Raw genomic sequence first — 27,060 nt, forward strand, 5'->3', positions numbered from 1 at the left:
TATTATTCCACTGAAGATTTGTGTTTTCTCAGGTCTAAAAGAAAGTTGCCTTGACTTTTCTAACAGGATAAATTTTTGGAGTATTAAAGGTAGCTCTTTACCTGGAGAAAATCAGGATAAATGCAGTTAAGTGTGAGCTGGTTGCTCTATTTTCAGAAAAGGAGTATGATCAAAACCTTTCAGGGAGTGGGGTCTCCTGGAGACGCTGCCCTTAGTAGGGTGAGCAGAGACCAGCTCAATTGTTCCGGAAAAGAAATGTAAGAAGATCCTTTGTGCTTTAAGAATTGACTAGGAGGGACCGCCTCCTCTGGGGAGAGAAAGGAAATAGTTCTGAATCTACAAGGGGAAAAGCCTACCCAAATCTGAGGAGACTTAGGGAATGAGCCATACAAAGTACCCTGCTCTAAGAACCCCATGCAAGGTGTCCACTAAGCTGGACCTGAACGGTAGGTCATCCTCCCCGGAGGATCAGCGGCAGCCCACCAGGAATCTGGATCTGTATGAGCTGGGTAGGATGCTGTCAACAGTGACATCAAGTGGCAGTGAGAAGCAAAGGCAGGAGCAGGCTAGGCTCTCTAAGGTGGACCAAAGAGCCAGAAAGACCCTTCCTCCCTCCCGTTTAGGATTTACTGTTCCATGGAGCTCTGGGCTCATGAGGTGGGGTTAGCACATGACAGCTACAGACCTGATGCAACTGATGTCAAGACGCTGAAGTGGGTAAAGATTCCTGGATGACGTAACTCTATACTCCTTTCTCGAACCTGTTTTCTAACTTACTTCCCCAAGCGCTCAATTCAGAAAAGTGGATAATTGCTATTACTCACATGATGAGAGAGCAGTGCCTACTAACTAGAAAAATGGAAGCAGAGATCATTTGGAGGGTTGCTGATGTACAAATTCAAGCAAAGCATTTCCCAGCTCCCCCGGAAGCCTCCCTGGACCCTGAGTTAGGTATTCTCCCAAGGGTCTTTGCGTCCCCGTTCACAGGACTGTGCTTTGCTGTTGACAAGCTCTAGCTTCTAGTGGCAGGGACAGGGCTTTGTTCACCAGTGTATCCCCACCGCTTTGTGTGTATTAAAACCAAAGGGTTATTTTATACCTAATCCACAACTCAGACTCAGGGAAGGTCTGGGAAGAATGAGACTATTTTTACTTGGATGCCTGTTGCTGTATTCTTTCTAGGTGGTGTTTTCAATTTGGGGAAGGCTGTGGCCCTCTATCTGGAAGTCTGAACTTTAGTTTTGAAGGCAAGCCAAAAATGCTACTTCCTGAACTACTGCGCCACCTGCCCTGGGCTCTGCCTGGTTATGCTATGAACATTCTTTTCTTAGAAATTTTACTCAAAAGGCAACTATGTGACTTAATAAAAACTTTCACACACAGAAGAAAACTACTTTCAGATAACGTAAAATCACTTTTATTTTTATCATATCCAACACTTCAATGACCCATACATAACTGATTTGGGAGAAAAGATTGGTTTTAGAAATCTTTATGTCTTCTCTAAGGGTTGAATATAATCTTTCCAATGAACGGAAAAGGAAGCTCAATCATATGGTGAACACTGTCATATGAGGAGTCCTCCTGAAGCTTAAAGGAAAGTTTGCACACATATAAAAATATATACTTATATATGGAAAAGGAGAATAAACATTGGGATTCTACCCTAAGAGCTTGTACAGGTAAAAAAATATGTTTAATATGTACTCAGATGATTTACTCTATAATGGATTTCTAAAGAGTAATTCAGAGATGTTTAGAGCCCAATTTCAAGGAAGAACTCTACCTTCCACTTCAGGGACAGAACACTGGGCTAGGAAAGCTGCTTGTCTGACCCAATGTGGAATTTCTTATGATCTGTATACTCTTCTAGGGCACACAACAGATGGTTAGGGAGTTGAAGCCTAACTAGCCACTGAGCCTTAATGATGTTACCAAGCTCAGCTCTGGAGCCAGTATTCCAGAATTCCCCATTAGCGGAGCCCAGAGTGTGTAATATGTAGGTGGGAACTGGCTTTTGATTTCTAACCCTTTGCTGGGTACTGACTACCTTCAAACTCTGGTCCCTAGACTAAGAAATTGGTTCCCATTTAGTCATGAGGAAACCATGAGAAATGCACTGTATTTCAGAGATATTTCTGGCTATCTCTTCCATCTGATGTTTGGGAGCAAAGGGCAGTGGAAATGGGGATGGCAAGGCACTTCTGAATCTGAGAGTGGACTGATAAAGAACACACAAGGAGCAAAAGGCCCGCTCACTAGTTGAACACTGGGACTGGATTCTTACAGGAGTTGGGCTTGTGGCTGGATTGGATCCACAGGATATGAGGACCAGAAATACTGCTTTATGGGACCACAAAACAGAAGATATCGTCTCCCTTTCTCTTCCACCCCCTCCTTCCCTCCCTTAGGAAACCCCAGTGGTAGAGGTTGTCTTCAACCAAGTAACTTTCTAATTAACAATTATGTTTATTGTGCTTTCCTGCTTGTTGAACAGCAAACTGGCTTTCCTCTTCTTTGTTCTTCTCCTTCTGTCTATAGGGCAATTTCCTCCTCTCCTTTTTGCAGGACCGATAGTTTAGATACAGTGCTACGGTGATCACCATCACGCCCGCTCCAAGGGCGACAATAATAATCACCAAGATGGTGGAACTGACTCCTTCATCCAGTCCTGCCGAAGCACAGAAGACAAGAGAACTGGGAGGGTTAGCAGGCAGGAGAATCACCCTACCCCAGCCCACCAGGCTTATGTGTCAGCCTCCCCCTCCCCAGCCCACTGAGCTCCTTCTTGTCTCCCCTGAGGGATTTCCACCCTGGGCCTGGCTGCAGGGGAGCCACAGTCACCTTCAACAAGGACCGCAACGTCTTTGCTGACAGAGCCCAGCTGGTTGGTGGCTGTGCAGCAGTAGGTTCTAGAGTGGTTCTGGGTTGCCTTCTGTGGCACTTCAAGGTCAAAGACTGTGCCGTTCCAGGTACACATCAAGACCGGTGTAGGGTTTCCCTTTGGGACACAGGCAAGCATCTGCTCCATCCCTTCCAGCCAGGTCTGGTTGCCAGGGCAACCAGATTCCTCAAAGCGTGGCTTGTCTGGAAGAAGAGAGTCCCCAGAGGAGTCAGGTCAGTGTGCCACGTTTCCTCATGACCGTCACGCACTAGCTCCCTCTCCCCCCCCCAACCCAGATGATGTGTCCCCTTCACCCAACAGCTTCTTTCCCCAAGGGGACGACCATCGATTCCCTGCTTTGAACTACACTTTTTCCTCCTTGGATGACTCTGAGATGCAACAGGGCATTTTAATGGGTTAATACTAAATGAGCTTGCTCAGTGGTGGTCTTGGGGTCCCTCCTCCTCATCTTTGCTTCTCTGTGAGGGATATCATGGGTAGGGGTGAACCCCCAGAGACAAGGATTTTTCTACTTTTCAAAATACAAGTTTTCATGAAGAAATTACCCTCCTCAGCATAGGTTTCAGCTGTTTTTACTCCCTATGTTCTCAGCCTTTGGCCCTCAGCCTGATCACCTTCTCTTTTGTTCCAGTTTCCCCCAGGTTTCTCCCTACTCACTTTCCCATGGGTAAGGTAAGCTTGCAGAGCTTTACTTTTTATTTTTTCCTTTGATTTTCTTTTTTAATGAGAAAAGTGTGGCAACTCTAACAATGAAGCTATTGGCTAAGATCTCTGGATATGTGAGACTAACAATCCATGTTTTGACAAGAAAGATCAGGCTTCTACTCACACAAGACATGGAGTTGGATCACAGTGGTTTTGCTCAACTGCTGACCCTGAACCTCCAAAGAGGCCTCACAGGATAAATTCCGGCCATCATCTTCCTCACTGGTGGTAAGTGAAAGCCAGGCAGGCTCCCCAGGCGCAGGAAGATCTGGGGCTCCCTGAAGCCGCAGAGTAGGGCTGGGGGATGTTAAAATATGCCCCGAGCAGGTCACGTTAATTTCTGTCCCTGCCAATGGGTTCATTTCTTCTATCTCCAGGATTGGTGGAGGGAAGCCTGTAAGGACAGGAAAAAGAGAATCAAAACATAGTTCTCAAAACTGGCAGCAACTTCTGTACTCAGCTGCTGGTGGTACCCCTAGGGTAGGCAGACAAGAAGGGAAAGGCTATGGATACCATTACTGCTTCTATGCTGACTGGCAGGAGCAATGAGATGGTTTTGGAAATTTGAGAGCTTCTCCATAACAAATGCCACATGAGCCTATTTGGCTGTGCCTCTGTGGCAAGGAGAACAAGATGTCTTTTCATCTTACAGATTTCTTTCTCACCTCAAATCACTGTACCTAGGAGTAAGTTCAAGCGTCCATTATCACTCTGTCAGTAGGATGGTCTAAGGAATCAGGGTGAAGGCTGGATAGAACTACTGCCTCAATGCATCCCTGCACTTATCTGAGAAAGATGAAGACCAGTGTTCACTTTGGAGTATACTAAACAAAGGTTCATGGGGATACCTGCAGTTGAATAACCAAGCCTTTACTATGGAAGTTTTCAATGGCAGAGAACCTTCAAGGGAAAGGAAGAGGCAAGTCACTTACTATAGACATGCACTGGCTGACTTGTTCTCTGTTCCATTGGACCCAGAGATGTAAGGCAAGACAACTCCTGATCACCAATCTCCATGGCCCGAACGGTGGCATTGGCCCATATTGTGTCTCCTTCCCAGAAGAGAAAGGGGCTAAGCTCCTGGTCTCCCAGGAACATGTGGATCATCACTTCTTCAGCTGGGAACACCCTAGCCACCTCGCAGCTCACCGTTTCTGCCATCCCAACCTCCAGAAGTGAAGAGACCCAGATTTTGGGGCTCTGAGAAAATTCTGCCAAGAAATGAGGAGAAGGGAAGAAAGGAGAAAGGCCACGATAAATCGTATAGGACCCCACAATGTAGGGAGTGGGGCTAAAAGCTCTCTGTTCCCCACAATGAGTTTAAAACTCAAGTAAAGGAGCTCAAATACCCTTCCACCTGCATCCTAAACCCTATGGGAAATGAGTCCTAAAGGCCAAGGTAAGATGAGGAAAATGAGCCTCAGGATTCCCTCCACACCTGGGCTCTGACTCACCAAAGATTCGGAGTACCTGGAGGGCTGAGTTGCTGTGAAAGAGCCCCCCACCATGTGAATTCAGGTCCAGTTCTGCATGGCAGGAGAAATTGCACCTGTCATCCTCTCTTTGGGCTTTGACGTTGATGGTGACCTCAGCTCTCTGGGAAGCCATAGCTAAGCTCCTAAAATTCTTCCGGTGTAGTTCTTGGTTATCCTGGAGAAGGATAAGGGTGAGGTTCTCCAGGGGTGTGACACTGGGCACATGACATGTCACTGTGAAAGCTTCATCCACGGCCACCCACGCAGGCTGCAGCTCCACGATCACCTGCTCTGGTGGCTCTTTAAGACAAAGAGGTAGGTTTGATGAGAGAAGGATACTCACCTCTCCAGAGAGAAAGAGTAAGAGGACAGGAAGCCTGTGATAGAAGGTAGGACTGCTACTCTTAAACCATCTGATGAACAGCATCAGCTCTCTGCCCTGGATGAGATGAGTTAGGCTGCTTCTTCCTATCAAAGGGAGCTAAAGTCATAGCCAAGACATGTGACTGCTGAGAGGCCCCTTGCTTTGACTGCCATTTTGGAGAGCCCCTTTGCTTTGGAGGGGCCCCTTTGCTGCCATTCTGGAGAGCCTTTCTCTCTTACCAGAAGTGCTTCAGAGGTGTGAGCAGCATCTGAGAAGCTCCTGAGCATCACATGAAAATTCCACCACAGCTAACCAAGCTCCAACCCCAGAGGCCACACTCATGGTTACATCTTTGCTGATGCTATTTGCTCACCTGAAAGATTCTCCTTACCCATTCCCATCACTTCAAATCCTAACCATATGCAGGGGTGAAGTTTAAGAGCCTCCTTTTTCTGTGGAGACTTCTCCAACTACCCCAGCCTACAAAACCCCTCTTTTCTCTAATCCCTATTTATTCTAAGAATTTGTGACAATTCAACACTAATTTTACACTTTTTTGGGTAATTTACAAATTTACAAATCATGAGCATATGCCTCCTGTATCTGAACATATTCTCAAGCCCAGATGCCAGGATGCACTCTACAGTCTGCTCCTAATTTAAAAGCCTACACCAAAGGGAGACAGAAACAATTGGCTCGAGAATCCCTATAGTGTGACAGAAATCTTTAGTAAAGGCCCCAATTCTCTCCCCTAAAAGAAATTCTCTAACTATTCCCTATATAAGACATAGTAGTCATGTTCCCCCACACTTCCCTTCCTCCCCAGCCCTCAGCTCTACTCACGGTACACAGTGATGCCAAGGTTTATATCCTTTTGGATCCCTGCACAAGAGAAGAAGCACTGCAGGATGGAATTCTGTGTGACATCTTCCAGCAGAAACTCCTTCCACTGAGGCCCGTTGCCCACCTGGGTTTTCTTTAATAAGGTTTCAATTCCACCGGGTCCTGGGTCTGGACAGCTAGTGCTGCAGTTGACCATAAGGGACTGTCCGTACTTTACAAGGGCCTGATCTGGCCAAACAGAAACCTCAAATCGCTCTTCTGCAGCTCCTGAAAAGGTCAACCAGACATGCCAAAGTCTCTGGTGAGGCCCACAAGACTTAAAGAGAATACAGAGCCTAGTCTATCTATTTACAGGTTAGAGAATAGGAAACCCACTCTGAATAAACAGGAACAGGGGACAGGACAAGAAAAGGGCCCTGAAAGAACAAGTCGGAATCCTGACTCTACCACCATTCCCCCTTCTCGTCATCTTTTGGGTATTGATTTCTCCATTAATGTCCCTATGGAAACTATGGCATTGCTAAAAATCATGCCCATAGAAGCTAAAGAAACCTTCCCAAAGAGCCTCACCTGGGTCAGGGATCAAGGCCAACAGGGCCCAGACACCAAACAGTAGCATTTCCATCCTTATGAGAAGGGCCAAAAGCTGGAGAGGAAGAAAGAAGGCAGCAATGCTGGAGAAAGTGACCAAATAAAGAGGAAAAGGAAGTAGGAAATTCTTTCTTTGATACTGTTAAAAGTTACCTCCTTTCCTGAAAACCTACACCATCTGGAGAAACTGCAGCAAGTATCAATGCTGTGGTTGTATTAAAAGAAATTCTTTCATCTATCTGTTTGAGTTTGGTTTATGTGCAGAGCAAAAAGACAACAGGAAAATATGGGAAATAATGAAGGGGTATTAAATTAAGTGAGATTCCTGTATCAGTTTGTATTGCACTTATCTGTTTACATGTTTGCTTCTATTTGAGTCAATAGAAAATGGCTGTCAGCATGGAAATATGAAAAATGAGGTTTAGAGAGATGAAATTTGGCAGTGTTTATCTGGCACTGTCCAGTGGAAAGTGACCCTGAATCAAGAAAACATGTTCACTAGAGTCTTGTTCTCTTATGGGAGAAATGTTTCATCAGGCTTCATTAAATATCCCTCAAAATAATCCATCTTTCTGATCTGCCTCCAGGCTCACCAAGCAACACGTGGATTACACTTTGGCTGAGTCAAGTCTTAAACGTCCACTTTTTTTCTCTGCCAATCTATACCAAGTGTTTCTTTCAAAATCCAATTCAAGCTAATTTCTTCTAAGAAAGGAATTTCTTGACTAATGCTATTTCACTTCATAATCCCTTATTACACATAATCTGTACACTTGATTCCAAAAGTGATTTCTGAAGCTATCTACCTTAAAATGTAATTCACCTCAGTGGGTTATTTTAATGATGTAATCATAACTGTACTAGGAATTCCTTAAGAACAAAAGATCATTTTATTACCTTGCTTCTGCAGCACCTAGCACAGTATCTAGCACATCATGCGTATTCCATAAACGAATGACAGCCCTATAATTCTGCATTTTTTTCATACATTAGGTTTTGTACAGGACTACTATTACCTGTATGCTGGTCTGAAAGAGGGGTTTTTTTTGGTCTCTTATTCACACATAAAACAATAGGCATATCAAAATTTACCCTCCCAAGTAAACATTACCATTCAAAATAATCACTTCTGCAGGCTATAAATTTAATCCAGTAATGACACCATTATTCAAAATTTTTTTGGAAAGTGATCTAGAACTGGATTTTAAGCTACATAAGAAAAATCAGTCTCTTTATTAAGCTATTCTATTATTCTTTGTGCAAAAGTGATATTCACTCATCTTATTCCCCAAACTTAACTTTGAGTGACTTAACGTCTCTTTCAAAGGAAGATCTCCTATCATGGAAGAGATAATAAAGTAACATCAGACTGTGAAGGAAATCTCAAAACAAGAGTTTTGAGTAATAACAGCTCTGTGAAAAAAGTACAAAATCCCCAATTGGGGCTACTTATATTTATATTCATTCATTCTTTCTGCAAACAATTATTGAGCCAGGCTTGTAGTAAGGTGTTGAAGTTACCAAGATTTATCCTATTACATAAGAATTCCTGGGAGTTAGTGGGAAAGACAAATGTAAATACAAATAACAATATACTCTGCTGAGCGCTATTGGGAGGGAGTACAATTGGCAGGTACTCCAGCCACTAAAAAGGCTGCAAGGAGAATGGTGGGCAGGACTTCCCTGGTCCAGTGGTTAGTACTCCGCCCTTCCAGTGCAGAGTTTGAGGGATGTTGGATGGCTTTGGCTGTGTAGCTGAACTGGACTTCCCGCCCAAGTTTGGGATGCTCACGATCCATTTATATCCCAAGGGTATTTGCAGTTTCTTATACAGATTGAGTCACATCCTACTCTTTGATCACTCTCTCTTGCCTCTGCCTGGAATTTACTTCTTCCTCTCTGAACACTGCTTCACCCAGTTCAATGTATCTTTGCAACAAGGCTGTATCCCAGCACACTCTCGGACGATTCGGCTGCTATCTTCTCCCTCAGCAGCACCACCTTCTAACACACTTCTCCTGACCCGTTAGGCCTGGGACTCCGGTCTACTTCCAGCCTGGACTGTAAGGCCCGTCTGAGGGCAGGGTCTTTTTCACTGATGGATCCCAACCACCCAGAACGGTTACAGACGTTCACCGACTATAAAATGAGTGAATGAACTAAATAAAATATTGACAAATATATGAGTGAGGGGCTGTGCCCATCGTTCAGATAGAGAGTATCTTTATACTCTATACTCAGCTCTGCCTCATATGGAGTTTCCCGAGAAGCGTGTGCACTGCCCCACAGGCCCTGAAGGCCTTTAAAAGCAGATAGTATTTTAAAAATGTAACTATGTGGGAAACATACTTCAGTGAATGCTCCTCAACGATTCCCGGGTGTGAGGAGGCAAAGCCCGCCAAGAGGTCAGACCCCCACAGACTTGACAGGAAAGCCGGGAGGAGACCCCGGGATGAAACTAAACGAAGAAAACAAGACCTAAAATCTCACTGAGGGTCGCTCCTCGCGGCTCCAGCCACTCCTCTATCCACTCCGCGGCTTCGCCGGCTACGCCTTCAAGAGTCGGCCACGCGCTGAGACCGTTTGGTAGGCACTGCCGGGCGGGGGCGCAAGACGACTCTCCTGGCCGGAAGATTTGCCTATTCTGCCTAGAAACTCGTGACGTTTGCGCAAAAGCTTAGCGAGGGTTGGCTGAGGCAAGGGGGGAGGGCGGGAAGCTAAGACGACCGGAGGGGGTTACGGAGAAGATGAGAGTAGGGTTGCTTGTATCCTGCTTGACAGAGAGCACATATTTGACTCAAGGTAATGCTTACTGTATAAAACAACGTGAAAACAAAAGGTAAGCGGTTGTTGTAGCAAGTAATGGCCCTATAAGGAAAACAAGGGACTGTAGGCACCCCTACCTGTTCGAGGGGTGGTGCGGCCTGAACAGGTGAGACTTCCCCGCAGGAGTGGGCTGCGCGCGCAGCTTTGTTCCCGCCTTGGGCCTCAGTGCGGGCTTGGCGTTGTGTCTTGTTAGTGACTCGCACGAAGCCCAACTGGGACTCTTCCCGGCTCTTCCTGGGTGGACTGGGAAACGGATGCCCTGCCACTGCCGGCCCCCGTTTCTGTAGCCCACTCCACACACAGAAGTAACACGCATGAGAGAACTACTGGTTTAGGCCTCACTTCCTACCCAATGTGCGTGCGCCTTTGATTCCCACCCTGCACCAGTCAGGTCCTATCAATAAGCCATAAAAACTGGGGTGAGCTTATAAATCTTTGTTGCCTCTTTCCACCTTTTGTCAACTTCCACGTGGAACGTCTCCGGAGGGTCGTGTCTCAAAACCCTTTCCCTGAGCCGAAATTAGGCCACTTGCTCTGACATCCTTTTGCGGCTCTGGCTCCCCTGAAACTGCTGGTCTGATCCTAAGCCATGGGCTGAGTTTCTTGATGGAGTGAAATGAGATTTGGAAGGTTTTTTCGAGTGCTTACTTCTCTAGTACCCTAGTACCACTACCTCCTCTCTTTCCCTACTCACAGTTTCAGGGAGAATGTTGGATAGAATAGAAGCTTTGAGGCTAAACAATTTTGTCCATGAATGTCTTACTAGCTTTAGGACTATGGGAAATGTAGGTAACTTAGTGTCCTCCTCTGCCAACAGGAATGGCATTAGTTTGTTTATATGAAAGTGCCTACCATTGTTTTTGACACTAAACATAGATGTGCAATAAATGGTCATCAGTTTTTTCCTTTTCCAGTCTCAAAAAGGCTTTTCCTGATTACTCTAAAACTGCCAAGCTTTATTTTTCTTTATAGCACTTACCACTGCCTGACTTTGAGCTAAATATCCAGCGGCCAACTTAAATGGGTGAGCTGTTCTCTTCCCAAGTCTGCATTTAGTGATGTCGGTTGGTTACCTGAAAACCAAAAACTCTTTAATTGAAGCATAGTTGATTTACAATGTGTTAGTTTCTGGATATATTCATATTCATGTATATAGAATAAACTATGTATATTCTTTTTCATATTCTTTTCCATTATGGTTTATTATAATGGTGGAAGTATATATATGTATATATAAATATAAGTATATATATATAAGTATATATAATATATGTCACTGAAATTGTTAGAGGTTACAAATTAGGGTTTGATTATTTTTTTCTGAGAAATGGTTGGTAAACATTAACTAGTACACCACCGTATATATCTATTTGTTTACCTATTTATTATTTTCTCTCTAGAATCTTTTTTTATAATTTGTTTGTGCTGGGTCTTTATTGCTGCACCAGGGCTTTCTCCAGTTGCAATGAGCAGGGGCTACTCTTCATTGTGCACGGGCTTCTCATTTCAGAGCATGGGCTCTCAGGCACACAGGCTTCATTAGTTGTGGTGCATGGGCTCAGTAGTTGTGATTTGAGGGCTCTAGAGAGCGGGCTCAGTAGTTGTGGCACACTGGCTTAGTTTCTCTGTGGCATGTGGAATCTTTGTGAGATCTTCCCTGACCAAGGATCAAACCCGTGTCCCCTGCATTAGCAAGTGAATTCTTATCCACTGTCAGTTCAGTTCAGTTGCTCAGTCGTGTCCGACTCCTTGCGACCCCAAGAATCACAGCACGCCAGGCCTCCCTGTCCATCAACAACTCCCGAAGTCTACCCAAACCCATGTCCATCGAGTCAGTGATGCCATCCAGCCATCTCATCCTCTGTCATCCCCTTCTGCTCCTGCCCCCAATCCTTCCCAGCATTAGGGTCTTTTCCAATGAGTCAACTCTTCACATGAGGTGGCCAAAGTATTGGAGTTTCAGCTTCAGCATCAGTCCTTCCAATGAACACCCAGGACTGACCACCAAGGAATTCCTCTCTCTAGAATCTTGTGTCAAAACAGGAGGGCATGATTGTCATCTATCTTATTTACTGCTGTCACCTTAGCACCCAGAACAATGATTGCACATAGGATGCACTAAATAAATACTTAGTAATTGAGTGAGCTAGGAGTCTGTGAAGAGTCGTGATTTCATACCTTAATTTTCTTTGTGGGGAGGTGTGACATAACTCGTTCATAAGACTTCTAGTTTTATGACACCTGCCTCTTTGACTGCTTTCCATTTTCCTTCTGCTTCTTCATCCGTTGTTGCCAAAGCTAGGGGCGAGGATGAGAATCTGGATCTGTCTAGAAAAGATATCACCACCACCCTCTTTTAGGCAACAATCTTGGTGCATCATCCCCACCCTTGGTGTCCTCCATCAGTATGAGAGAGTGGAAGATTTGTGCTTGTCAGACACATACCTTCAACTTATCCTAACCCCAGAGGACTCAAAAGGCCAAAATGGGGATGATCCCTAACACTGTTTTTCAAAAAAGTGTTTCTTTTACCTCTTCATAAAGTTCCCAACAATTACTATTGTATGAGCTAGTTTTAAAAGCGTTTGGAGATTTCTGAGAAGTTTTAATTGATAGGTTTCTATTTTATTTTCCTGGGAATACTTTAAGAAATATTTCATTTGTCTGAAGTTATACAGTAACTTAAAGAGCTTATGAAAATAGGGACTTTCCTGGTAGTCCAGTGGCTAAGATTCTGCGTTCCTAATGCAGGGCCCTGGGTTCAATCCCTGGTCGGGGATTAGATCCCACATGCTGCAACTAAGAGTTCACATGCCACAACTAAAGAGTTTGCATGAGGCAACAAAGATCAAAGATCCTCTGTGCCGCAATTAACACCCAGTGCAACTAAATAAATAAGTAAATTTTAAAAAAAAAAGTATTTTTAAAGAGTTTATGAAAATAGAGTATATATCAAAAGTTATCAAACTGCAATTTAAATATGTGAAGTTGATTGTCAATCATATTTCAACAAAACTTTTAAAAAAGTCATTATAGAAATATTTGGAACTTCCCAGGTGGTGCTAGTGGTAAAGAACCTGCCTGCCAATGCATGAGACATGAGATTTGGGTTTGATCCCTGTGTCAGGAAGATCCCCTGGAGGAGGGTATGGCAACCCACTCCAGTATTCTTTCCTGGAGAATCCCATGGATAGAAGAGCCCGGCTGGCACTTCTATCTTCTAGGGTCGCAGAGTTGGATACAACTGAAGAGACTTAGCACATAGAAATGCTTAATATTCTACATTAAAACTCTTAATTTTTTTCAGAATTAGTAAACAAATTTCAGCTTCATGTGAGAATGTTTTTTCAGTTTTATAACACATTAGTATGTTATTTCTAGTAAAATGTATTTGTGATGTGATGCTTCTGTTGCTTTACCTAATTTTTAGCATGTTCACTGTTTTTTGTTTTTGGTCCTTTACAAATTTATTTTCCTGGTTAATGCATATCAAATGTAAGGCTAGTTCATAAGCTCTATCACAGTAACCTCTTCAAGCCACCCTCATTTCTCTTTTGTGGCTTTGAGTAGTTTTGTTCATTTATGTTAAACTCTTTCTGCAAAGTGCTACCAAGTCAACATCATAATCACTGCTTGTGAGAAATAAAAGTTTCAGCACTTATATTTGGCAGAATTTTTTTCAGCTTATTTTTTTCAGGTACTTTTGAATGTCATTTTCTATATTGTCATATGCTTGTATTTCTACTATGCTTCTTCCTCAGCAACATATCATCCTAAACTTTAATTTCTTCAATTAAAAATTTAAGCTTCAACATGTTTAAGGCTGTTTATATAATCCCATGTAATAAAAATAGCTGTATCATGTAAATATAGTTGTTTTTAAAGTCCTGATAATTTTATAAAATGATCACTTAGTGAAATAATTTTGGCAAGTGAGCTCACTCCAGCCCACCCTTTCTTTTTATGAATGGTGCTTTCCTAGGGAAGTGGAGGTCATTCCTTCAGATGTAGAACTGCTTTGGTCCAGGTAGTTCATGGTCATGGGGCTGGGTTATAGAAGCAGCAAGTCTGAATCTGACAAAAGCAGAAGAAACCCCAGCTAGCGAATTATCCTTTCCTGTACCTGTGTCTGTCATTTGACTACTTTTTTACTTGATTTCTGCGTTCTCCAAATTTGCTGCCTCCCTGATCCCTCAAGACTCTCTCTTTCCCTTCTGTTGTTGATTAGTGGCTAAGTCATGTCCAACTCTTTCGTGACCCCATGGACTGTAGCCCACCAGGCTCCTCTGTCCATGGGATTTCCCAGGCAAGAATACTGGAGTAGGTTGCCATTTCCTTGGGGATCTTCCCAGTCCAGGGATTGAAACTGCGTCTCCTACATTGCTGGCAAATTCTTTAGCACTGAGCCACCTGGGAAACTCCCTCTTTCTCCCTTACCTGCTTTTTATTCCAGGGACTGGCAATACCTGACTCAGGGCAACTTGTTAATAGAGGCTAAATAGCTAGTTAGGATCAATATAGCCTTAACCAGAATCAGAAGAGCTTATAGATTAAGGGTTAAACATCAGGAGTTAGTATGAAGTGAATCAACCTTGGCGACCCATCAGAGTCAAGGTAAGGATAAGATCTGAGTAGGGAGTAAACAGAGAAAAATCCAGGAATTCAGGTGGAGGGTCACAAGTCAATACAATACGTCCAAGGGAGTGAGACTGTAAAGCTCAAGAAAGATTTGAGAGTCAAAGTTAACTGTTGTGGTTGTTGTTCAGTCACTCAGTCGTGTCCAACTCTTTGTGACTCCATAAATTGGAGCATGCCAGGCTTACCTGTCCTTCACCATCTCCCGGAACTTTCTGAAACTCATGTCCATTGAATTGGTGATGCCATCCAACCATCTGTCATCCCCTTCTCCTCCTGCCTTCAGAACTGTTATGGTTAAGCTGGTTTTAACCTTCTGTCCTGATGGATTATCTCCTGATTGGAAACAACTTGAAACATAGTTCTAGGATGGGGAAGCAGAGGTAACTTTTATCAGAGTTATTTCCTGAGCAGGGGTTGTTTCTGCATGGTCCTGGAGTTCACACTGCAGGGGTGTGTGGATGGAGACAGAGCCCCAAACAAAAGTCACAGCACAATAGGTTGAGCACTCTTAGATTTAGAGTGCTGTGGAAAACAGAAAAGAGAATAGCAAATTGACAGTGGCAGTTGGTGGATGGGGATCAGAAATGACGGAGACTTCCAGAGGCAGTGACATTTGAGTTGCTCTTGAAGAATAAACAGACTCTTGCATAGCAGGGAACTGTGGAAGAACACTTACTCACTTAATAAATATGTATTGAGTCCTTTACCCTATGCCAGGTATAGTTCCAGGCAGTGGGGACACAGCAGTGGAAAAGTCCCCACCTTAAACCAGCTTACATTTTAGTGATGTCATAGAAGAACCACACCATGAAAGGTATGTTCAAGGAAGGGCAGGTTCAGTGTGGTTTGATGGTAGAATTCATGGGATATTGGTGGGGAATAAAGCTATAGAGATAGGAGGAGGACAGAGAATAAAGAGTCAATTGTGCCATGTTTATAGACTCTTCTGTAAACCATTGGCTTTTAACATTTTAGGAACCTTTTCTGCCAAAGATATCTTTTCAAGGTCACTCAACATAAAAAAACAAAAGTAGAGCTCTTTGGTTACAGCAGGGATATGGAGGTGGAGCAAGGAACTCCTAGCTCACAGCCCTCTCAACCTCACTTTCAGCTCTCCACAAGAGCGCTGAGAAACCCAAAGGACCCCAGTGGGTTTAAAACCCACTTGTGAAGGTGATGGAAGACACAAATGTGAGAGCACTGTTTCTCTGCAGGTAATAACAGACCAGAGGTAATAGAACAATAACAACTACCAACAAGAAATCATATACAGTGGGTAAGTGCCTGGATTGTGGATTCTTAGGCCAGATTAGAACCAGATTTGAATCTTAGCACCATCACAGGAAGAACAGGCAAGTATCTGAATCTCTCTGCCTTGATTTCTAAAACAGAGGCAAAAGTAGTATTTACATTATATACATTGTAGGGATTAAATGAGATAACATGTAGTAAATGCTTAATAAATGTTAGCTATTCTCTGCCTACTGTCTAGGAAATCTTTCTCAATTTCTACCATGTCTTAGATATGTTTCCCCCCTAAAACCTTGAGGATATTTTTTTCATAGCAGTTAACTCATTGCTGAAGTTATCATTTTATCTTATTGCACTTGAAGATCATTCACTTGTTTACACATACACAGAGGGTTGTACCAGAATTACCTGGGATGTCTCTTTTTAAATACAGCACAGGGATCCAGTGGTTGTGTGTGTCTATGTGTAGGGGGGTGGCTTGGCAAGGATAGTTTGGAATAGCTCCCCAGGGGATTCACCCCTAGTTTGGAATAGCTCCCCAGGGGATTCACCCCTACTACTTCCTCTGGAACTGCTGTTGCTCTAGCAGCTTGAAATGGACATCAATTGCATTGTCAAGTATTCTTTACCCACTTTGCAGTGGTGGAGAGGGGCCCTGGTGGAACAATTCCAGTGGTTTGTTCTCAGACTCGCAGGTAACCCACTTTTAGGGAGAAAGAGGAGAGGGATCTCTGAGAAGACAGCAGAGCAGCAGCAGCAACAGCAGGGTCAATCACTGAAGAATAAAGATACCAGGAAGTAGAGATGGGCAGAACTAATCAAAAAGGGTTGCACTATGAACAGGATCTGGGGTGCTTTGGTACAAGACATGGTTGGGGATGAAAACATAAAACAGAATTTATATAATGAAAAAGTCTATCTTTGGTACTCCAAAGTGTAGTGAGTAGCAACAGCATTGCTTGAGAGCTTGTTAGTAATGCAGACTCTTGATCCCTAGCCTAGAACCTAAGCTTACAGAATCATAGTCTGCATTTTAAACAAAAGCCCAGGTGTTTCTTATATTCCTTAGTGTTTGAGGAGCACTGGTCTGTATCATGGAGAGAAAATCACAGAACACCTGGCAAGGCTGAAGCACTTCTGAGTACCTCTGACATAGGGCTGATGTCTGAAAAGGTACTGGACTTCTGAAAAGGTACTGAACTTTTTGAAAGTCGCTATAAATCTTGGAAAAAGACCTTATTCAACTCTAGGAGGCTTCTCGGAATGCAAAATTCCTTTGCCTAGAAACATCTCCTGTGGAGTAAAGTATTACTAGGCTTCCTTAATGGGAGGCAGAGGCACATTCAAAATATGCGATAAGAGCTCGGCGCTTGGCCAATTCAACCCTTCACACAGTGGATCGGGTCCAGAGCAGCCAAGTCCGTTGGCAGCTCTGGCTTTTAAAGTCAAGTTGGCAGCTGCTCTGCCGCAGAGAGCAGCTCGTTGTCTTTAATTTTAAAAACGTAGAAACGAGGACAAAACTATTTTCAGGGAGCGTGATCCGGTACCTCGGGGATTCGGCTGCACCGAGAAGAAATCAGCAACTACTCTTACACCGTACTCTTACCTCCTGACCCTCGACCTCTGACCAACCCCCGCCCCCCCCGCCCCTTATTTCCGTGTGCAGCTTCCGCTCCCGCCCCTCCGGTGGAGGGCCGACCCAAGGGATGTGGGCGGGGCTTCGGGGCCCGGCGGTTAGGGGCGGTGCTTGTTGGGGGCGGGTCTCGCGAGGGGCGGGATTTGAGGAGGCATCCTCGCATTGGGCGACTAGGTATAGGCGGGGCTTAGTGCTGGGCTGGGTTAGGCGGGGCAGGGAGTTAGTTACCGCCTCTGGGTAACTGGACGCTGGCTGCCAAACCTCCGGAGGCCCGGGGAGGCAGCGGGCCCGTAGCAGATCCCGGATCCGGAATTTTCCGGGCAGGACCGGAATCAGGATCGGCCCTGCCCCAAAGTGGGTTTCTGAGGAACTCGCGAACTTGGATTAGGAAAGCCCGGAATCCGGATCAACAAACCCCAGAACCCGGAATTTAGATCGGAAAGTCCCGGAGCACGGAGTGCGGAGCGAACTCAGCGCGGAGCCTGGAGTCCGGACCGAGACACCGCCGGACGGGACGGAGCGATGTCGGGCCGTGGCGCGGGCGGGTTCCCGCTGCCCCCGCTGAGCCCTGGCGGCGGCGCGGTTGCCGCGGCCCTGGGAGCGCCGCCTCCGCCAGCGGGACCCGGCATGTTGCCCGGACCGGCGCTCAGGGGGCCCGGGCCGGCTGGAGGCGTGGGGGGCCCCGGGGCCGCCGCCTTCCGCCCCATGGGCCCCGCGGGCCCGGCGGCGCAGTACCAGGTGAGGAGGGCGGATGGGCGGGCGGCGCCGCCAATGAGGGCCCTGGGGCAGCCTCCTGAATAGGGGGCACAGAGTCTCTGCATGCGGATTTCACGGGGCATGGTGGGGGGCAAAGCCAGAGATCCTCGGGCTCGGCCAGGTGGTGGTGGAGGATTTGAGGGAGAAGGTAAGAGCGACTCGGGTGGAGGGTTTGAAGCATTTGGGAGCGTCTGGGGGTCTTCCTTGGAACAGGGATTCTGAGTAACTGAGAGATGGAGGCGTAGTCGAAGCTAGTGAGTTGTGGACGGGTGGAATGAGAAATCTAGTGTAGATTCTCGGGTAAGGGGTCCTGGGAAGTGATGAGAAAGTTTTGGGAAAGAACCCTCATTGAGAAAGCAGGGTTACCCTGCATTGGTCTTGGCCCTACTCCAAGTCTGCTCTGCGTTTTTTTTTTTCTCCCCCTAGTTGGGAACTGGCAGAGTTTTAGCGTGTCTGAGATGGCTCCCAGCTGCTAAGGAGGAGGAAGAAGGGCCTGGCTTCTCAGGGGCACAGAAGGCAGAGGATGGGGATTGCAGCCTGTGCAAGGGGAATCTGCTCCTGGGTCAGGCCCTGACACCTTCACACAGGGATGCCTTTGGGTTAGATCAGAGAGGGTGGTGGACAGGCCTGAGGAAGGAGGAAAGCCCAGCCCATTCTGGACAGACTTTCTGGCTTTCTGCCTGGTGTCATAGTGTCCAGGCGTTGTTAGTCTGGAGGAACAGAGAGGCTCCACTGAGTACTGCTGGTCTGGGGCTGGAGGAGCCTGCAGAAAGTTGCTTCAAAGGGTTCTGTCTGACCCCTTCTGGGTCTGGCTTTGCAGAGGACTTCTCGGGTTGCAGCTTCAAAGGCTGTCGAGAGGCTGTGGGGTCACTGTGTGAGGAACTCAGCCTGACACTGGGGGTGGGGTTTACCAGTCCCCAAGTTCATTGTTTCTGGTTGCCCCAGAATGCTTGGGAATTGCCCTCATCTTTTTTCCCGCCCTCCTCTCCACTTTTAATTAGCCTGTAGGTTCTAAATGACATATCCCAATCTGTGTGCCCCAGCACTTGACACTGATGTCTTGCTAATCTCTCAGGGCAGTTGGGAGATTCTCCTGTCTCCTCTCCCTCTTGCCCCCAGGTAGAGGTCCCCTAAGTGGGTCCTCATAGAGTAGGAGCCCTGGGTCCCCACTTTGTGAAGAGATGCTTCCCTGGGACAGTGATTTTTCCTTCTTGCTCCTCATGTTCCCTCTTCTCTCTGAACCAAGGATCTGGGTATTGACAGAGACAGACCTGGTCCCCGAGACTCCAGCTGGGATTCATCTTTCCCATCGTGCTCTCACTCTGGGGGATTCATGGGCCCAGGGTGTCACTGAGGGATCCCTGTGTCTGTCATTCCAGCTCTTAGGTGAGATAGCTGAGGAGCCTCCCTGGGGGCCGTTGGTCCTCGGGAAGGCTCCAAGGACCAGATAGCCTCTCTAATTTCCTAAGCCTGGGGAAAGCCCTGAGAGGATGGATTCCAGAGTGATTTGGAGGGAGTGGCCTTGGACCGGTGGCAAGGCTAAGCTAACTGGCTGGGTACCCCAGGCTTCTAGGAGTGGGGACCTTGAGGAAGGCACTGAGCCTCTGCTTCCCTGGGCTTCCCCTCCAGCTTCTCGTGGTCTCCTCCTCTTCCAGGGAATGGGGATGTGTGTACTTGTGGGGGGAGGGGTGCAGAAGTAAAGATAGATGTCGGGCGAGGGAGGACCCAGTTCACTTCTGCTGACTTCAAGGAGGATCCTGTGTGGCCTCTTTCCAAGTCCAGTTATGTGACTTCTGGGAGAAGGGACTTGAGATCTGAGGAGCAGATGGTGTGTCTCTTGCTGGGCCGTGTGAGGTGAGCTGGAGGAGCGAGGCTCTGAAGCCCACTTGGGGCAAATAGGGGAGCTTACTGATGGAAGGGAAGTGATGACCCCACCTCCCTACAGAGTGTTTCAAGCTGTGGGTCACGGTCTACTAAGGAGCTTAAAGAAAACATAAAAAAAAAAAAAAACCACAACACCCCCCCACCTCGGCCCCCCGCAAAGAACACAGATTGCTGGGTTCATGCCAGAGAGTTGAAGATATTTTCTATGTCTGCAGAGGTAGGTTCTCTTCTCCTTGGTCCTTAGGCCCAGCCTTCAGAGGCACCAGGGGCCAGACTGGAGGCGGCAGCATCAGCCTGGCCTCCCACCCCTGCTGTCCTGGGTGGTGGAGCCAGAGTCCGGTTGAGGACATGGGCTGTGCTGGGCTGAGGGAGAGGAGGTTACTGCTCACTTCTGAGGCTCAGGGCGTGGAGCCAGGCCTCCCTAGCCCTGCTGCAGGAAAGGGGTCAGGGAGCCTAAGAGATCAGGACTCTGTTCTTTTTTTTTTTTTAACTCTTGGGTTGTTTTTTAGAAGACGAGGAATTACTGGTGCTTCAGAGCCCAGGTGTGGAGCTTGGCCAGGCTGAGCTGGGACTGCAGGACCTGGAAGCCTTTCCCCGGGCCCCTTCCCCCCTTGGGAGAAGCCTGGGGCCCTGGGCGAGCCAGGGGGACCTCGCAGGCCTCCTGCAGGCCCGGCGTGTGCCGCCTGGTTTGGGCACTTCCTGTTCCGGGAGCACCTGCCTAGGCGGGCTGCGTGGTGCTCAGGACCTCCCACTCTGCAGGTGCCCTGCCTCAGCCGTTCCACCCCCTCAGCTCAGGCGCTGGCGGGAAACACTCGAGTCTCGGGTGCGAGGGGGCCGGGCTCTCAGCTGTGGCCACCCTGAGTTTTTTTCCTAGCATCTCTAGCTGTGTAGCTATGGTTCATTAAGGCAGAGAAGCAGGCTGTCTTTGCCTCTCAGCAGCTCAGAGGAGCCTCCTCCTGATGAGGAGACTTGTGGCAGGACTCCAGAGGTCCCAGACAGAGCCCCCCACATTGAACCCTATCCTCCCAAATGCTTCCTTCCCACCCTACTCCTTTTCCCCTCCCCCTGTCTTTGGGTTGTGTTTCTTATGTTTTTCTCTGTGTCTGCCTCTGGTCAAGAATCTGACCCTCCTTGGTGAGAACGTGGGACGAGTGCTGGATGAAGAGTTGGAGTAGTCATCTCATCTCATCTCTGTGATGCTGGCGGGGAAGGGGGTTGGGGGGGGCGGGGGTCCTTTGATTTGATGTGAATCCCCACCCAGCCTGGCTTGGTTGGCTGGTTGTGCTGGTTGCATAATCTGGGCCCTGGGGCCAGCCCTGTGAAGCTGCCAGGGACAGTGTGTGCGAGGCAGAGCTGCCAAACAGGCCTTGCAGGCAGCAGCAGCCACGAGGAAGGGGGTGGGGGCTCCTCCCCAGTGGGCTCCACAGTAATGTTGGGGAGCCGGACCTCGGTGGAAAATCCCTTCTGCAGGCTTTGAAAGAAGCCACCGCCCACCCAGCTTCCTCTGCTGATTCTAAGACTTTGATCCTTGCAGCCCAGGCTAATCTGCTCTCCATTCTCCAGCTTGGCACTGCCAAGCCAGCCCCAGCCACCAGGTGGTGCGCGGACCACAGGCAGAGGCCAGGTGCCAGCTGCTCTCCCTTCTGCAGACCACTAGGGAGCCACAGCTTCCCCTTGGGGTCTCCAGGCTTAGGGGTTGGGGGCTGGGCAGCAGGGAGGTGAGAGAAGGGTCCAGTTGTGGGTGGTGAGTAGGGGCCATATGGCGACCAGATGGTCTGTGTACTCCGCCTGAGGCCGCCCCCACCCGTCGGGACAGGCTCCAAGCCATCCTGTTGCAGCTTGCTCACCTGGGGTGCCACTGCCGATGCGCCTGCCAGCCCGTTGGACTGCCGTTCCCTGCTCAGTCACACCACCAGGCCGGCGACTGGGGACGGGCACTGGGGCTGTGCCCCGTCAGCCTACCCGCATCACACGCACAGCCCGCCGCCTGGCTACGACACTGCCCCCAGCTTCTGCCTCAAGCTGGCGGGGGGAGGATGGAGTGCTCGGTGGGACCGTCTGAGATCCTGGAGGCGGGCTGGTCCAGGGAGCCGGGCAGAGTGTTGCTGGGGCCACGAGGCGGTTGCAAGTGGCAATGGGCCCTGCCAAACTCCCCCAGGCCCTTCTCCTCCCTACAGGCAGGGTTCTCCTCCCACCCCCTGGGCTCTGCGGGCCTCATTTGCTGGCACGGCTGCCAGGGCGGTTGAGGGGGCGGGGCAGGTGTGGTTTACACTTCTGCTCTCAGGCGCCTGCTCCCCTTTGTTCCTGGCACTCCTGCCCGAGCTCGCCGCCGTGTGCTGCTCAGGACTGGGCCCGGCCCGAGGAGAGGGATGGAAGGAATGGGTTACGGGCCCCGTTGGGCCCCACCCCTGACCTATGCACCCCCGTTGGCTCACTTCCCCCAGCGGCCTGGCATGTCCCCAGGGAGCCGGATGCCCATGGCTGGCTTGCAGGTGGGACCCCCTGCCGGCTCCCCCTTTGGCACAGCTGCTCCACTTCGACCTGGCATGCCACCCACCATGATGGACCCATTCCGAAAACGCCTGCTTGTGCCTCAGGCCCAGCCCCCGATGCCTGCCCAGCGCCGGGGGTAAGACCATCCTGTTTCTTCCACCCCGTCTAACGTAGCTCTGGCAGTAACAGAGGGTCTTCTTGTGCCCTAGGGCTGCAATGACTGAGGAAGACTCCTGGTTTTATTGGGAAGGTCCTGGGCACTGGAGAGGTGGGCGGAGGGGGAGGTTCTTTGGACCATTGACCTCTTTGTTGGGTTTCTGTCCTCTCAGGTTAAAGAGGAGGAAGATGGCAGATAAAGTTCTACCTCAGCGAGTGAGTATGTGGAGAGGGCCTAGGAGGCCCACCCAGGGGCTGGTTGGCTGAGGGTGGACTCAGCCTCCCCTCACCCTGGGGTGAGGGAGGAAGTGAGGAAGGAGCCAGAGCTGCAGCCGAAATGAGCTGATGGATCCCTGCTCCCTCCCCACCTCCAGATTCGGGAGCTTGTCCCAGAGTCTCAGGCGTACATGGACCTCTTGGCTTTTGAACGGAAGCTGGACCAGACCATTGCTCGAAAGCGGATGGAGATCCAGGAGGCCATCAAAAAGCCTCTGACGGTGTGTGCAGCCCCAGCCGCTCCTGGGCCTCGCCAGGCTTCTCTGCCTCTCCCTGGCCTTGTTTTCCAGGGGCCAAGTGAGGGTCTGATGGGCTAGAGCAGGATGTTTCACACTGTAGGATACAGCCCATTTAGCATGAATTCACTTAATGTGGTGGAGCCAGCCTGTTTTTAATGGAACATTAGGGTTGTAGAAATGATAATTCTTCACAGTAGCAAAGGAATTATGACATTTTTGTTTCATATATTTGCATATATGTGCCGATCTTGGACCATGATTTAAAACATTAATATTGTACATTATGGTCAGAAGTTTGAAAGGCAGAGCTAGAGGGTAGATAAGGATAGTTGCTGTCTTCTTCCCCTTCCCTAGAGAAGCTTTATCTAGAGAACAGTTCCTTGAATGGTGGAGGCTTTGCAGGAGATTATGTTCTGTGGCCATGATAGGTGTTTGAGTTTCACTTAAACTATGAGCCAATGACTTCTGATAGCACCCTCTGTGTATCTCTGTCACACCACCGATCCCCCTGTATTGGACCTGTTGGTACTGCATCTGTTTTCCCATAAAACTGTGAGTCCCTTGAAGGTCGGGGATGAGATTTCCTCGCCTGGTTCCCAGGGCCTCTGTATGGGTGTGACATGAGTTCAGACGGGAAGACTGGGTAGCAGCTGGTCCCTGTCTAGTTAACCTGCTGTCTTTCTTTAGCAAAAACGAAAGCTGCGGATCTATATTTCGAATACATTCAGTCCCAGCAAGGCAGAAGGTGACAGTGCAGGAACCACAGGGACCCCCGGAGGAACCCCCGCAGGGGACAAGGTGGCTTCCTGGGAACTCCGAGTAGAGGGAAAACTGCTGGACGACGTGAGTTGGGGAAGGAGGTGTCTGGAGGGGCGGTGGTCTGTGTGGGTTTCAGACTTGGGCCAGACACTTGGGCACTTCCGGGGTCATCCTGCCGGAGGAAGAGGGCACGGCTCCCAGTACAGAGGTGGGAGGTTTGTGTGGTTGTTACCGTGCTTTTCCTGCAGATGGCAGTAGAGTGTCCTGAGGAAGGGGTGCCCTTGCTAATTCCGGTCCTTTACTGGCTGACAGCGGGGCTGCCTAGGGCTCCTGTCTGTGCCTCAGGTCTCACTTTTTCCCGTTTCTTTCAGGGCCTGAGAATCCTCAGTACCTGAGCTCTAGGACTGAAACAGTATTCCTGTTCGGGGCTTAGTATGTGGCTTAGGCTTGAGCCTTCATTGGCACCCCTGTCTCACCCTTTACATCCCCAGCCTAGCAAACAGAAGAGGAAGTTTTCTTCCTTCTTTAAGAGCCTCGTCATTGAGCTGGACAAGGAACTGTACGGGCCTGACAACCACCTGGTGGAGGTGAGCGGGGGCCTGGGGCTCGGGAGCAGAAGGTGACGTGCCAGGCGGGCAGAGAAGTGGCCTCAGTCCCCGTGCAGGGCTGGGTGCGTACGTTCTCGCCCACCCCTTTGGTGATGAGCTTGACTCCCCTTCCTCCTCCTGCCAGTGGCACCGGATGCCCACCACCCAGGAGACAGACGGCTTCCAGGTGAAACGGCCCGGAGACCTGAACGTCAAGTGCACCCTCCTGCTCATGCTGGATCATCAGGTGACAAGTGCCCTGAGGTCACGTCTGGGGTCACGGGGACTCTCGTCTGGGGCTGGGGGCAGGTGCCTATTGTAAACCCTTCCTGTCCCTGCCTCAGTCTGCTTTGGTTTGTTTTTCCCTCCTCTGACTCCCGTCTGTCCATCCCAGCCCCCCCAGTACAAGCTGGACCCCCGCCTGGCGAGGCTGCTGGGGGTGCACACTCAGACGAGGGCCGCCATCATGCAGGCCCTGTGGCTGTACATCAAACACAACCAGCTGCAGGACGGCCACGAGCGCGAGTACATCAACTGCAACCGCTACTTCCGCCAGGTCAGCGGGGACACCGCCCCTCACCTCCGGGCCCCTGCCCTGCCTGCAGCTCCACAGCCCCACCGAGGCTAGTCCTCTGCCATGTCCTCCACACTGCCCCGGGGCGCTTCACTCCCCCATGTGCTCGCCAGGGCGTCACCAACCCTCTGGCGCCCTCCCCAGATCTTCAGCTGCGGCCGACTCCGTTTCTCTGAGATTCCCATGAAGCTGGCGGGGTTGCTGCAGCATCCAGACCCCATTGTCATCAACCACGTCATCAGGTAAACGGGAAGAGGGGGAGGAAGGTTGCTCTCAGGACAGTTTACTTTTGACTTGAATTAAAGCCAAAGCGAAGCAGCACGTTCGTTTCTCGCTTCCTGGGTGTGTGTGGTTTGGCCTGGGCGGGAGGGAGGGAAGCAGCTCCCTCTGCCGTGTGCCCTGTAGCGTGGACCCAAACGACCAGAAGAAGACAGCCTGTTACGACATTGACGTGGAGGTGGATGACCCACTCAAGGCCCAGATGAGCAATTTTCTGGCCTCTACCACCAATCAGCAGGAGATCGCCTCCCTTGATGTCAAGGTCGGCCCTCAAGCTCCCCAGCCTCCTCTGGGCCCCCAGTGAGCGGGGCAGGTGTCGGGCATTTCCATTTATATAGCACCTTGGGATGGGACCTGAGGCCTTTAGGGTTGGGGCTGCAAGACCTTGTAGGGGTGGGAGCCAACCTGACACGTACGCCTTTGCCCAGATCCACGAGACCATCGAGTCCATCAACCAGCTGAAGACCCAGAGGGATTTCATGCTCAGTTTTAGCACTGACCCCCAGGACTTCATCCAGGAGTGGCTCCGTTCCCAGCGCCGGGACCTCAAGGTGTGCCCCTTTTTCCTGAGGGTGATCCCGCGTTAGCTCTGGGGGTTCTGCCCCCAGTACTGTCCTTCCCGCTCAGAGGTGGGAATTGCATTCAGCTCTCCCCCGGGTGCTCTACAGATCATCACTGATGTGATTGGGAACCCGGAGGAGGAGAGGCGAGCAGCTTTCTACCACCAGCCCTGGGCCCAGGAAGCAGTGGGGAGGCACATCTTTGCCAAGGTGAGGCGGCTCTGCCCTGGCTGAACTGGAGGGCACACTGGAGGGGTAGGGTGGGCAGCCAGGCCTGAGCCGCTGGTCTGTCCCTCCTCCAGGTGCAGCAGCGAAGGCAGGAACTGGAACAGGTGCTGGGAATCCGCCTGACCTAACTGCTCAGGGACCCCTTCCTTTCTTCTCAGCCTGGAGCCACGCCCTCCTCAGCCTGGAAGGGGACCACCCTCTGGGGTGCAGACACGTAGGATAATGAGGGGGTGAGGGGCATCTCCAGTCACCCTCGGCTCCCCGGCTTTAGTTTCTTAAGTGTAGTGATAGGATTCCTTGTTGCTTGGTCCTCAAAGCCTTATTACTTACACGTTGGCTTTAACTGGGTTCACAAGAGAGGCCTCCTCTGCCCCCTGCAGGCAGGCCCGAGAAGGACCTGGAGGCTCTGCTTTGACATTGTAACCAAGACCTTTTGGAACCAAAGGCCCCTGGCTTTGCTTGTTTACAGACCCCCTTGGGGTGAGTGTCCATGCTGGCTCCAGGGAGCTGGGTGAGGAAGAGGGGCATGGCTCCCTCTCTTCCCAACCTTTCCAAACCAAAGTTCTTTGCCATTCCTACCAGCCCAGCCTTGCTGCTGGTAATTTCCTTTCCTTCGGGTTATTTGCACTATTTGTGGAGCAGGATTTTCTATGCGGGAGCCACTTTTTTTATGGGGGTGCGTTGGGGGTTTTCAGGGAGCCCTACTTGGGGGTCCCTCCTTACTTTCTTTTCTCAATCTATGCAAGCGGCTCTGGCCGCCATCATCTCCTGCAATGCCAGAGGGCTGCCACCCTGGTTCTTGGGCCCAGGGTAATGCCTCCTAGAGAGAGGGCACCCTAATTGGTGTGGCCCGAGGCGTGGGTGTGTGTGTGCTCGGTGGAGGGCAGTGGGAGATGGGGAGGAGTGTTGTTGCCCTTTGGAGCCTGGTGAGGAGGGTGGGCCGAGGGTTTGGCAAATGCCACTTCTGGCAGGTTTGGAAATTTCCAAATAAATCTTTGTTTATTGGTGGTACCCAGACCTGGTGATTGAACAGTG

At 49.3% G+C, this 27,060-nt stretch overlaps 2 protein-coding genes across 6 annotated transcripts; one reads left to right on the plus strand and one right to left on the minus strand.

Moving 5' to 3' along the window:
- Positions 1 to 1,401: 1,401 nt before the first annotated feature.
- LOC122439655 (intercellular adhesion molecule 5) lies at positions 1,402 to 21,850 on the minus strand. Of its 4 annotated transcripts, XM_043464881.1 has the most exons (10): positions 21,722 to 21,850; positions 14,533 to 14,708; positions 10,689 to 10,782; positions 6,863 to 6,938; positions 6,293 to 6,559; positions 5,065 to 5,385; positions 4,543 to 4,821; positions 3,735 to 4,004; positions 2,845 to 3,087; positions 1,402 to 2,671 (listed from the first exon to the last, which is right to left on the minus strand). In XM_043464881.1, exons 4-10 carry the CDS (start codon positions 6,915 to 6,917, stop codon positions 2,457 to 2,459), a joined length of 1,650 nt encoding a protein of 549 aa, XP_043320816.1. In that variant the 5' UTR covers positions 6,918 to 6,938; positions 10,689 to 10,782; positions 14,533 to 14,708; positions 21,722 to 21,850; the 3' UTR covers positions 1,402 to 2,456. The 4 variants fall into 4 exon arrangements, with proteins under 4 accessions (XP_043320816.1, XP_043320833.1, XP_043320826.1 ...); XM_043464898.1 differs by lacking the exons at positions 10,689 to 10,782; positions 14,533 to 14,708; positions 21,722 to 21,850 and adding an exon at positions 9,374 to 9,478; XM_043464891.1 differs by lacking the exons at positions 10,689 to 10,782; positions 14,533 to 14,708; positions 21,722 to 21,850 and adding an exon at positions 9,233 to 9,442.
- On the plus strand, positions 17,440 to 27,042 carry SMARCD2 (SWI/SNF related, matrix associated, actin dependent regulator of chromatin, subfamily d, member 2). Of its 2 annotated transcripts, none has more exons than XM_043464916.1 (13): positions 17,440 to 17,972; positions 22,319 to 22,503; positions 22,697 to 22,739; positions 22,898 to 23,020; positions 23,726 to 23,881; positions 24,289 to 24,384; positions 24,530 to 24,631; positions 24,779 to 24,940; positions 25,103 to 25,200; positions 25,364 to 25,499; positions 25,666 to 25,788; positions 25,906 to 26,007; positions 26,100 to 27,042. In XM_043464916.1, the coding sequence occupies exons 1-13, from the start codon at positions 17,757 to 17,759 to the stop codon at positions 26,151 to 26,153; spliced, it is 1,596 nt and encodes a 531-aa protein (XP_043320851.1). In that variant the 5' UTR covers positions 17,440 to 17,756; the 3' UTR covers positions 26,154 to 27,042. The 2 variants fall into 2 exon arrangements, with proteins under 2 accessions (XP_043320851.1, XP_043320858.1); XM_043464923.1 differs by lacking the exon at positions 17,440 to 17,972 and adding an exon at positions 18,117 to 18,138.
- The last annotated feature ends 18 nt before the right edge of the window (positions 27,043 to 27,060 follow it).

The sequence above is a fragment of the Cervus canadensis genome, chromosome 1 (genome assembly GCF_019320065.1).
Source record: "Cervus canadensis isolate Bull #8, Minnesota chromosome 1, ASM1932006v1, whole genome shotgun sequence".
In the NCBI taxonomy this organism is placed as follows: Eukaryota; Metazoa; Chordata; class Mammalia; order Artiodactyla; family Cervidae; genus Cervus; species Cervus canadensis.